General features: G+C 36.8%; 1 protein-coding gene across 3 annotated transcripts in view; it reads left to right on the top strand.

Annotated features, from left to right (window-relative positions):
* Positions 1 to 13,543, top strand: part of LOC149790354 (innexin unc-9-like) — a 90,691-nt gene that overhangs the window by 61,786 nt on the left and 15,362 nt on the right. Inside the window, exon 1 of one of the 3 annotated variants that reach the window (XM_089972399.1) lies at positions 5,908 to 6,203. The exons of the other annotated variants lie outside the window; for them this stretch is intronic. Within the exon in view, the coding sequence (XP_089828525.1) occupies positions 6,196 to 6,203 (8 nt within the window). The 5' untranslated portion in view covers positions 5,908 to 6,195. Of the gene's footprint in view, positions 1 to 5,907; positions 6,204 to 13,543 lie in introns of those variants that run through there. 3 annotated transcript variants of the gene reach the window in all.

Genomic DNA, 13,543 nt, shown 5'->3' with positions numbered 1-13,543 from the left:
GCCTCCGGAGCAGACGACACATAATGGTCGTCGGCCATAACCCATATCAACCCAGTAAACTCCACCCCAGCCACACTTAGATATAGCATCACAGAAGCTCAGTGCTTCGTAAAATCCTATATCAATAAAAAAAAATGGCAGGAACACTGGAATTCCACCTCGAAAGGTACGAAACTACACTCCATCATGACAACAGTTAACAGGTCCCTTAAACCACCCAAATTTAACAGTGTTGACCAAACAATATTTAACCAAATAATGACAGGTAAAACAAAATTAGCAGGAAGTTTTGGTAAATGCATAGGCCCCAGACCTGTAAACATAAACTGATACCATTGTCACGCCGTAGAAGACCTGCAACATGAATTCAATAATTGCAATAAATTCCAACCAGCAAGAACCAACTTCCAAAAAAGCACAAAAAGCAATTGTAGCCCCTTATACCTTTCCAGAAATCATAGACTTAAAAAAAGACCTAGCATACAATTAACACCCTATAATATATTAAAATTCTTAGAAAAAAACTGAACTTAAAAATATGAAATAACCAGTTCCAAACAGCCTTGTTAGGCAGTTAACAAAAGACGGGCGTCTTTGATATGTCTAGCGATACCTGAGTATTCAGCAAGGAAACCCGCCTTCCATTAACAAATACTAAAAAAAAACCTCCTTCGCTAAACTTACCTTCCATACCAAAACCGAATACTTTAATCCAAAGCCCTAAAACTACCATAACTTATAGTCAGGCTAACAAACTTAAAATTAGGGGGACAAAATAAATTCAGATGTCTTTGACATGTCTTAGCGACCAGAGTATTCAGCAAAGATATCTGTCTTATTAAAATAGAGTTAGCCTGAAATAAAATAACAACGCACAAAAAATAAAAATAAAAACAACTATCATAACTAGTAAAGAGGCTAATAAACTGAACAAACTAGGGAATAAATGAGATGAGATGTATTTGACATGTCTTAGCGACCCGAGTATTCGGCAAAGATATATGTTTTAATAAAAGAGACTTAGCCAGAAAATAAAATAACAACTTACTAACAGCGTCATTAATAAAACTATGAAAAATAAATCAAATAAGCCTAAACCCACACATACAGAAAAAATAAACTGCAATAACCCTTAATCTATTTATTTAAAACAATTTAAATTTATATTTAAATTTTAGAAAAAACAAATCATTATTATATCTTCACTTCCTCTACTTGCATACTCTACTAACCATTAGAAAACACATAATATTGTTCCAAAATCCAAATTTCAGAACCAAATTTCAAAATTCCTGCTTAGCGGAACCTTAGACCAACAACGTGGAAACAACGGACAGCCGCCTGCCTTCCCTCAGTTTTTCCTCGCTTTCCACGGACAGACACCAATTATCAGCGCGCAATTCGCGCATAAATGTTTCCCAATAATCACGCGAGTGAGCGAGCACAATTCACACTCATCACATGAAGTGAAACATACTTTAATTTTCGAAACATGAGAGTCTGCTGGCTCCATTCCCAATCATGTCAGCCCATTATTCAGGCGTTAGGGACCTGTGGACCCACGACCTGAGGCTAAATTAACAGTGCCCCTTGGGCACATAAATGCCTGGGGGATGAGGCACTGATTCCTTCCCCCAGGAACAATTAACAGGCCGTAGTGCGGTCATAAATCCGAGGTACATGCACTTAATGTGCGCACACCTCGTTAATCCAATAATTCACTCATTCATACGAACGGGGTTTATACAAGTTCGATTGACTGCGTTAAAAAAAATACACGCGGACGCCAAAGAAGACATCAAAACTGTTCTGACTGGGGGGAGGGGTGATAAAGAAATACGGACTGAACAACTGTCTCTAACGCCAGATAAATAACGGAGGATTAAATGGGTATGAAATAAGATATTTTACAAGACTTGAGCGACATTGTCTGGAGAGTCAATGTGCGAGATTACGTAGACGTTATATTGGGACAGGAAAATAATTCCATACTTATTACGAAAGTATTGAAGTAAATATATGCATAGTCCGATTAACAAACACAGGAACATGAACGTATTGTGCAAATTCCAACATTAATGTACAAGTCCATGCAAAAGTGGTTCTGCCAGTTCTAACACAGCGGCTAGAATACTCACGTGAATCAGTTGAGGCGTCGTTATCTCCCCTGTTTGCTAAACGGTAAATGTGTTTTAGAAAATTCATCCACGTAAATTAAGCACAAAGAATAGCGATTTTAAAGTTGAATGTCATACAGTAAGCTGTTCTTATTTTTCGTATGCATTTTACACTCCTTTGAAAATTGGAATTTTCACATTATTTCTCGCTATATATAAGTATTTTAGAAAGACAAACAGCAAATACTACTACTACTACTACTAATATAATATATAGTCATTTTCCGCGTATAGATGAAGAAGAAAAAAATCAGTCAGGAAAGAAAACCAAAATAATGCCACATGCAATTTGTCCGGAAAGTAGAGCTTGTTTTAGCTTATAATATTCATTTTCGCTTTTAAGAAATGTAGCCAGTGTGTTCAAAGAAGGACAGTGTGGAAGAGTAGAGAATTGTTACAGAGAACCGTAGGATGATAACAAATATTAAACGAGTTTTTTTATAGCAAGGTATACTATTCTACTTCCAGGTAACAAAATAAAGCTACTGGTAATTAAAACTGACACATTGGTAATTATGGTGATATCAAAGATGTAAATGTTAATATTAGAGATATGGCGATATCAGCAATACAGTAGTCATCGATATCGCTATTATAGTAGTAATAGTAGTAGTAGTAGTAGTAGTAGTAGTAGTATTTGCTGTCTGTCTTTCTAAGATTCTCATTTGTACGTAGTAGTAGTAGTAGTATTTGCTGTCTGTCTTTCTAAGATTCTCATTTGTACGCACAGCCAATATTTTATGGTAGAATTGTTGTAATTTTTGCAAGTTCACTGAATTTTATTTTTTGTTATAATAACATAAGAACGGTAGATTGCTTATAGTATTTGGCCTCTTTAATCTATTTCCTACGAACTACAGTTGACAAGAAGGCGATAAAGCGAAGGCGAAGAAGAACAAAGGGTGTTGACATTTTAGTTCGATCGATCGAGAGATTGAGATTGTTACGACAATCAAGTTATTGTTGTTTCTTTTGTCAACTCAGAGATAAAAAAAAAACAAAACATTAGTAGTAATGGACTTCGGTACTTATAATAATAATGTTGTTGCTGCTACTACTACTACAGGCACTGGGGCCCAGAGTGGCTGAGTGGTCTAAAGCGCTCTCCGTTACGGATCACTGCCATCTCACCTGTCTGCGTGGGTTCGAGTCTAGGATTCAGTCAATGTGGGTATGTGAGAAAGCTTGCCAGTAGCTTCTCGTGGGTCGGTGGTTCTTCCCGGGTGTTTTCCCGGGTTCTTCCTCCACCATTAATGCTGGTCGCCATGCATAGCCTATCGTGTGCTGAAATATGGCTTTAAACCCCACAACAACAACAACTGCTGGTACTACAATTACTGCTATTCTTACTACTACTGCTGCCGCAAATGGTATAGGAGCGAAAATACTGTTAATTTTGAAACTTCCACAGAGATCTGAATTGTAATCCCATTTCAAATACTTTAGTTACTCTCTTGAGATCTCAAGATATGTGATCAGTGTAATGTTCCCATGCTGTGGGATGTGGGGACTGGAATCATTTGCTACTCAGATAATTATTATATCAAAATAAAGTATTCATTGGTGGTCCCTAAGTTTAACACAATGAAAACATAAAACAAAGAAAAAAATCGTTTGGCCATGTTAATCATTTTCCCAGAGCGCCATGTACATGTACGTGTCTAAACGTTTCCTCAGGTGGTGTTCATACACACCGCGAGGGGGGGGGGAGATGCCAGAGGCACATCTTAGGTGAGAGGATGAAACCAATGGTTTAACAAGAATGATGTCGGGGAAGATAAAGTCAAATATAATTGAATCATGCACTACATTCTGTAAATTGCTTATCGTCAGCTGACGATTATAGGACCCATGAAATACTCATTAGAAGGAAGAATGGGAACCAGTCAAGAAATGGGTGAAGAGAGAGAGAGAGAGAGAGAGAGAGAGAGATCGAGAGAGATCATATGTATAATCACACAGACCTGACGTTGGAAAACGCATGACTGAAATTAACATCTGATCATTTAGGTGCATACTAGGAAACATATTTTTCAAATACATGTATATTAATTAAATGCCGCGGTTTCTATAGTTTTCTCTACACAAAGAAACAGTTTCCATGAAAAGTGAGTGATACTGGTTTGATCATGCGCATTCCGAACTTGAAAGTTATTAGTACTACGACGTTACTGCGGTATCTGAATTAGAACCGTGAGTCCAATAGGAACTACGTGGTTTATGTTTGGCTGTTATCGCATCAACTTGTCACACCCAGTTCTTTACAGTAAAGTCAAATTTCATCCGATTGAACACTTGATAGTTGGAGCACCTTTTCTATATTCGTTTGCGATCCAATAACACATGATGCAAAGTGTTCCGAATCAGGATTGTTAAAGTATTACTCAGCAAGACGTTGGCAATTGCATGGCAGCCAGTAAAGATTACTGATGCAGTGGGGACACCAGGGTTGGTGTCACCCAGTGCGGTAACTCGTGGTGTCACCCCATAGGCCTCTTTCCTGAACAATAGACAGTCATGTGCGTTAACTCATAGTGTCACCCCATGGACCTCCTTCCTGCAAAAAAATTCAAACATTTTATAGACACTCATTTTGGTGTCAACCCCTCTGATAGTGTCACCCGGCGCGGTCCGCACGACCCCCCCCCCCCACCAGTGACGTCACTTTCTTGATGTTTTCTTATCAGTAATAACAAACATTTGTCAAACGTGTAGCGTTCTGTAAATACATGTAGAGTTTGACAGTTACACGGGCATTTAGAACTCATGTGTTTATTTACTGGTTACGATCTACCTTTGCCATTGTATGTCGAAGATGAGTGAAACCCAAGGCGGACACAAAGGGAAGCGCCCCCCTCCTTTACCTCTTAAATATGAGTTCGCAACAACCAAAACATTTCGTGGAATAAGTGTGATGGGTTACATGATATGCTCATGAAACTTTTAAAATGCAGCTGCCTGGGCCCACGAAGGTGGTAACTTCTTTGATACGTCTGGCCTACTTGTTTCCTCCCCTCCGACCCCCGACCCCTAAAATAAAACCAATCTATTGCGTGTGTGCGAGATCAACGTAGTAGCGAATTGACGGGTTACGATTTATCGGCTTCTTGGGTCTACAAGAACTGCTACCGGGCATCACAACGGAGGGTCTCTTAGAGTAATACTCAAAACAAAAAGAGCGAAGCATATTAAGTAGATCAAAACAGCCAAGCTCCCTCCCTTGAAGGGTCATTAATACATTATCCGACATGCATATATATAATTTATTTAGACAGTTGTCTTAGTTGAATATAAATAATCAATTCAGCACCAGTTACCAAGATCAGAAGAACATGAGGTTTTAGAAACAGTCTCGACAATGGCCTAGAATTACATTTTAATATCTTATTGACATTTGCTGCGCTAACTTTGATTAGGTGTCATTGAATAAGATCAGGGTTCATAATTATAAACACAGATGCCCATTAACGTACCAAATCTATGCGTAGTATCCATTAATTCGCCGTAAAGTTAACATGTTTTGCGGTTAACATTATGCAAACGAAACGAAGGGTAATTAGTGCAGGTCTAGAGGGATCGCCAAATCAAAACAGCCCTAGTCCAAATGTCCGGAATGGATTACATGGTAATTATTCAGTTCTTTATCAGATTACGGCACCTAATTCCAGTTACTAAGTTTGATGAATAGATCCCCATAACCCGTCCGTCTTACTGAATCTGGATCAATTGGAGGCTTGACCCTTACGAAGCGCGTGGTTTGGCCAACGCAATGAGTAAAATTGTGTGTAATATCATATGACTGTGCCGATGAGGAATTGAGGGATTGTTTTGGTTGCACATGTAGAAATGTGCATTAGTAGACGTTGAATGATTCTAAAGGAAAGTCTAGCATACGCGCGATTATTGAAAACTAACAGCGCCCATATGGCAGCTTCTGTACTTGGAACTGGGATTTATGTGTATCCTCTAATTCAGTAAAGTAATAGAGCCAGAATTTGGAAATTAGGAGAGAATTTAAATGCTTTGGTAAGTGAGAGGGAGAGTGGCAGATTGAAAACGTTGTTCTTTCTTCCTTGTCTATTTTCTCTGTCATCTTCCACGACGTCTTTGCTTTCATCATTCTTTACCTCCTCTTCGTCTGCTGCTGTATTGTCGACTTGTTATGAATTTAGTAGGTATTACGTATAAATTCATCATTTCTAAATATTGCATCTGTATTATGTTTGAAATCATTTTTACATCTAAAAAATATTCCTCCTACTTTCATTGAACAAAATAGTTTCCTGTTATGTTCCAGTACATACAGAGAGGTGTATGTGAGTGTGATTCTTTGTGTTGGTATATATATATATATATATATATATATATATATATATATATATATATATATATATATATATAAAAGCTATCTTTCTTCCAGTCTGCGTTCTTGTCTATCTATCGATCACATTTGCTTACAAATAGAGTTGAGATCCTCAAACCACCCAGAGTTCAACGATAAGAAATATATTCATGAATGAAACGATCGATCAGTTGATTGATTAAGTGATCCCACGATGGTCATCATTCTCGTAAGAAAAGAATAAACATACCTTGAAACATACGTTTATTTTTACGTATCGATGCTTTAATTGGCCCATCCTTACGAAGTGAAGTCTGCACTTAACAGTTAACGAAGAGTCAAGATGTTATAAAGCTGGGAACGCTCATCTAGCTTTTCTTAGCCAACCGTGCACTCCTTAATACTTCAAAGGGGAGAGACTTTACAATCTTTAGCACAAAGATCTGACACGGAAATATGGAATATCAATTTTATCGCTTAGCTTTCCTCCCATACATGATCGAGATATGTAAACAGCGAAGCAAATCATTTTCAACAGTAATGAATTTATGCTGCCGAGCTCTCGGTTTTTGAAACAATATTTAGTGATAATCATGTTGCCTTTTTATGAATCGGTGTTTCTTTATTGAGTTTAATACAAACATACACATTTTATACCAGTGATATATATATATATATATATATATATATATATATATATATATATATATATATATATATATATATATATATATATATATATATATATATATATATATGTGGCAGAAATTAAGAATGTCTTTTATTTGAGAATACTGTATAATTGTGTTTTAATATATTTTAACATTTCCAAAGATTAAATTTCAATTCATCGAATCTTTATGGGAAAATTAATTAAGAAGTTTGGCATTTCTTAGAAATTGTTTTGAAAATTGAAGTTCAAAGAAAATATATTTATTAAAATGTTACAGTTTCTGATATTATATCACTATATAAAGGCTTGAAGATGTACTTAAAAACATTTGTGTATATGGAACATAAACGATTTACTGGCATTTTTTTAGCATATTAAATAAACGTCACTCTCTCATGGCACAGGGTGTTCTTAGTGTTGGTAGGTGACGAGACGGAGACCAGTCGCTCTTTCATACTTAGCATATCCTTAGTGAGCATGTACTTCTCATGCATATAGTGTGTTTGAAATCCCATTCTTACGATGTACACTTCTGAGAAATTGGACTTTCTTTTTCATTATTCGAAGTGGAAAAATATTTTCTATCAGTGCGGCTGATGTGTGTTAACTATTTCTAACTATTTGACCGCTCCGGTGGCCTAGTGGTTAGAGTGTCCGCCTCGGATGCGGGAGGTCGTGCGTTCGACCCCCGACCGAGTCATACCAAAGACTTAAAAATGGTACTAACAGCTTCCTCGCTTGGCGTTCAGCATTAAGAGGTTAGTGTTAGGACTGGTCGGCCTGGTGTCAGGATAATGTGACTGGCTGGGACATCATGCTATATGTCTGCGGCATGATGCCCCAGTGCTAGACATCACTATAAACTGTCACATTGCATACATCGTAGCGATATGACTGAAAAATTGTTAAAGCTACGTTAAAAATCAAAATCACATCACATCACATTTTTCTAACTATTTCGTAGAAAGTCTCATTTGATATCAGTTTAAATCCCATTGGGATATATTTATGTGTGTATGTGTGTGTGTAACGTCGCCTTCTTAGTAAGAGGGGTGGTTAATTGGATTTGGTTGGCGTTATCTAGAAGAGGATCTCCCTCGATATTACAGCCCGTTGGCAGTGGAAATATATAATTTCAAGAGAACTGAGGAAGAATATTGGGAGGAAATAATGCAATACGAGACCCCTTAGACAAGAAAAATAACAAATTTAATCAAAATAAATTAATAGCGGCAATTCCAACTGAATCTAACTTATGTCAACAGAATTTAACAGCAGTGTCTAATTTGGATTCATTTCATCATAATAGCGAGCGGTGAAAGAGCGCAATGTCCACGACCGATTGCATCAGCTTCATCCCGTGACCATGTATCAACGTCTTTCTGTTTTCTCGATCCGTCCTATTCTGTACGCTTCACCCCTTCCTGGACTTTCTAGTTCGTTATAGTCTTTTATTCTGAACTCGTCACTCCTTTTATCGGCCTTCCGTCTTCGGACTATCCCGTCTCTGCCCAGAAAGCTGTTCCTTAAAGGACAAAATTATCCTAAATCTCTGTATCATTGTATGTAACACTTTCTATTCGTAAAATTCCCTCTCTTACGTTACACAGAAGCATACTAGCTATCCACACTGCATAAAGTCTGAACTAACCCGATAGAACAACACCTTCGCTTCACAGTGACAGGCCATAATTGACATGTTAGCGGCATATCTAACGTTAACGTATCTATTTACCTAAGCTAACACACGCTCGATTAATGTTGTATAAAATTCACAAAATTCTATCTCACAGCAATCCCTAACTTACAAGATTATTCAAACATTACAAAATGAGATATAAATATGCGATTATCGTTAACTCACCATAATAAAAATCGTCCCAACAGACCAAGACAATTATTTCATATAACCCTATGATATCCTCCACATATGAAAACTTGGATAGCGTGCAATCGGCAATTCTATCAATGAACTAGTAACTGTACAATTAAAGAGATAAATTGCATAATAGCTATAGCATTAACAGGTTTGCATAAAATTGAATAAAGGATACATAATACGAATCTTAGATATTAAACACATTTGCATAGAACAAACAATCAAAAATAGAATATTACGTGGGAAATTAAAATTGCATGCCTTAATGCTGTTCTCTTTTAGAAATTGTGCGTCTTAGCACTAAACCCTGTCTTTTCTTACAAGAAAACCACCTGGTCCCCTTTCCTTGTTTAACGAGGAAAGCACTATTCTTGTTAGGCTTTCTCGGTGTCGAACTACTCCTCTTTCAGAAAATTTAAGACTATATAATTTTGACCAGTATCGTCACTTTAAATTCACATCACTTATAAAGTGTTCGCCTTAATTTACTCTTCCCAATCGTAGGCAGCGGTTCCTAAATTTGTCCCAAGATAATCATTTTTTTTCGTCAGATCTTTGACTGCTTACGGTACATATCAGTTTCCCTTTGAAAATGATAATTTGATTTGATTTGGGTTCCCATCAAGCGGTTATGTTTGCTTTCTCAGGACAGCTTTGCAATGCCCTGGACAATCTCACTGAGTCATAAATTCTAGCCTTTCATGTTTTAACACTGACACGGGGGAGAAAAGGAAAAAGGTTGATGTGATCCTTCACAAAGACTTTTCTGGCTTAAATTTTATCAAATTTTAATGCTCGATGTATTCAACTTTAAGGTTCAATACAATTCAAAATAGTCACTTTACAATATATATATATATATATATATATATATATATATATATATATATATATATATATATATATATATATATATATATATATATATATATATATATACTTCCCGATGTTTTACTCTACATGGTATCTCCTTCAGTTGTAAGTACCTCATTTAACCATTGGAGTGACAAAGTTTAAAGATGATCTGAATGGGCGAAAATATCATATTTGTGTTCCAAAAAAAAAACACCCCAGCATATTATTTAGACGTGCCCGGGTGCATATTTTCTCATTCGAACCAATTGCTCATTTAATAAGTCATGCTTCTATGGCCATCAAAAGGACAGTGTGCTCAGATATCATAATATTAAAGGAGACCAGAAATCAAAATTTTCCTTCTACGTATGTAATTCTCTACAGATTTGAATTCGACTGACATGTTTATAAATTAAATATCGTAAGCGGGTAGTGATTTTATTGCATGGAAGATACCACGATTCCGTAAATTGCCGAGTTTTTCCGAGTTTTAATGAGACGACAGATCACGTGGTACCGTGACGCAATACTAGCCAGTCCTCGAATACAAACATAAACATTGGCGAGCGAGGCAGACGGAAGGACACCACATTTGGGTTGCACATTCAAAACTTGAATCTGCAGTCTGATATAATAGCTTATGTACTGTACTGGTCAGTGTTAAAAGAATTCTTTTAGGCGCAGGCCCCGGGCTGGTGACTTAAATAAACTCAAGCCCTGACTGAAATTCCACAAGCCCGGACAGTTCATACCTGTCAACTCTCAAGCCGGGAGAAAATCCTTGTGATTTTGGGGGTATTTCCTCATCTACATCCCGATCTCGTAATATCTCTAAATTTTTCGCAGCGAAGTCCCGATAATTACATTATGTCTGTCAATTTTCATTTGTCAGAAGAAGAAAAAACCAACCCCAAACCGTTTATAAATAGATATAACCTATGCAATCCACAGTCTAATCTGCCACACTGCAGACATCGTAGTGATATGACTGAAAAATTGTTAAAGCTACGTTAAAAATTCAAATCACACGCACGCACGTCTAAATCCGGCACTGGAGGAAATAATTAATATCACAAAACAGTTTTTTTTTTCTTTTTTTCTTCTTCAGTAAATAGAACGTGAAAATTAAACATTATTCAAGTAAATTTCAGATGTTTTTAAACAACTACAACGGTACTTTAGTATAACAAAATTAAAAGAATACAATTGTCACCAATTAGCTTAAATGAATGATCACTGTGAAATTTTCTCTGCAAACAAAATCGCATCTCCATTTCCGCCAAAGAAATTTGGCCAGTTAACACCTAACATTCCTCGACCGTATATGTAAAGTTTAATTACCATAATTAAATTAAAAGGAATAAAACAAAATATACCATGCAGTATATGTGGCCCTAAAGAACTAATTCTGAATAAACATTTTGTTCAGCAAACAGTGTTACAGTCCATGGCATCGTAAGTAACAACAAAATAGGCATCGTTTATTTTGGCAATCAATTGCTGGTGCTTACACACACACACACACTGTCGAACAGGGTTTCTTTGAAGTATGTCCGAAGGGCAGTCCTTTTCACAAGATCAGTGCAAGGATGGAGTATGTTCATTAGTCACATCGGCTTTATTGTTTGCGTACATAAATCAAAACTTTAGCTATTTTGCAATTTAGCCAGAGCTGACCAGAATATGCAAAATAGGCTTGTCCTGGGGGAATAATAAGGCGTATCACATGGAGAAAAGGTACGTCCCATGGGCGCTCGCACATTGGGGCAAGGGGTTGGGTCAATAGTCCCCCCCCCAGCCAGTTTCTATTGTCAGCCATTTAATGTGAAACTTTGACCTCTTTTCTTTTAATCGCTGTTATTTAAACTGCCCAAGGAATAGTTTTATATCAGTTCCAATCATTACAAATTACCGTTTATACATACTACATGTATACAATGATTTTTTTTTAAATTTGTAATTTTTATAAGATTACTGAAAATTGTGTTTTCTCGAAACACGACAGGTTTTGAATATTATTTTTGGCAAAGCCTCCATTTAATTAAAATCAAATCTAAATTTCACCTTGAACATTAAATATTTGATTTAGACTGTGCCGTGTTAAGGCATGTATGTCAACATCTTGAAAATACATTTACTAATTTCACCAGCCCGATCAAAGTTTCCTCAGGCAAACAATTTTTGTTTCGACAAGCCTGACGGGCACCTCATTTTGAATACAGGATGGGCCGGAACTAAAACCAGAGGGGCCCAGGGTGTCGGGCTATCCGATTTAATTTTAGCACTGCTGGTGTAGATAAAAGATCTGTGAATTGATTGTTGCATTTCGTGGTCACTTACTCGGCCTTCTGCCTATTTTCGTAACTCGCACGTTCAAAACTTTTCCCAGGATTTAAAATATTCAATGTTATGTCTGGAACAGCGCCAACTTTTTGTCTAGGCCTAGCATTTGCGTATCCTTGAGCTGCCATTTTTTCAGAATCCCTCTCGTAACAGTTCTTTGAGAAATGTAACGAGCACATAGGGCTGTATGGTGTTGCTTTGAAATCGACACGTTTGTAATAATGTATCCATTCTTTCATTATGCCTTTATCTTTCGGAAAAGAAAAAAAAATGTTGTCCACTGGCTTTTCTTAATGTTTTATTACACCCGTAAGCAACGCAAAACGGTATTGTCTTTTACTCTGGCAGCTCTCACTTGGGCTGCTGGAGTCGCTACTATGACGTCACATCCCGAAAGTAACCGAATAGGCGCGGAAATTTTGCATACGAGGTCACGGAAATTCAGCTCCTAGAAGATAGGCCAATATTTTAATATTGGCATTTCGGTCTCAGATGATACTTCAGAATAAGGTTTACTGCTATAGTACCTTTATTATTATTCAATATTTCCATTGGTTTCTGGTCTCCTTTAAGACTGTTTTGAAAGCAAATATGTTCATAAAGTATATGTTCAGAAGGTCATTGTGTAGACATATAATGTAGTCAGAAGGCCATTGTGTAGACATATAATGTAGTCAGAAGGCCATTGTGTAGACATATAATGTAGTCAGAAGGCCATTGTGTAGACATATAATGTAGTCAGAAGGCCATTGTGTACACATATAATGTAGTCAGAAGGTCATTGTGTACACATATAATGTAGTTAGAAGGCCATTGTGTACACATATAATGTAGTCAGAAGGTCATTGTGTACACATATAATGTAGTCAGAAGGTCATTGTGTACACATATAATGTAGTCAGAAGGTCATTGTGTACATATATAATGTAGTCAGAAGGTCATTGTGTACACATATAATGGAGTCAGAAGGCCATTGTCTACACATATAATGTAGTCAGAAGACCATTGTCTACACATATAATGTAGTCAGAAGGCCATTGTGTATAGAGAAAATGTGTTATGCAGGCTAATGTATACGGATACGTGTTACGAAGGTCAATATCTACAGAGCGAATGTGTTTTGATGACTACAGTGTACATAAAGAATGTGTTTTGAAGACTATAGTGTACAGAGAGAATTTATTTTGAAGATTAGACTTTACAGAGAGAATGTGTTCAGAAGGTCATTGATAAAGAAAAAGAATGAGTTCAAAAGACAATGAAGGCAACATCAG

This window comes from Sinohyriopsis cumingii, chromosome 10 (assembly GCF_028554795.1).
Source record: "Sinohyriopsis cumingii isolate HCF-2022 chromosome 10, ASM2855479v2, whole genome shotgun sequence".
In the NCBI taxonomy this organism is placed as follows: domain Eukaryota; kingdom Metazoa; phylum Mollusca; class Bivalvia; order Unionida; family Unionidae; genus Sinohyriopsis; species Sinohyriopsis cumingii.
Note: the sequence above shows the minus strand (reverse complement) of the source record. Positions and strands in the feature narration are given on the sequence as shown.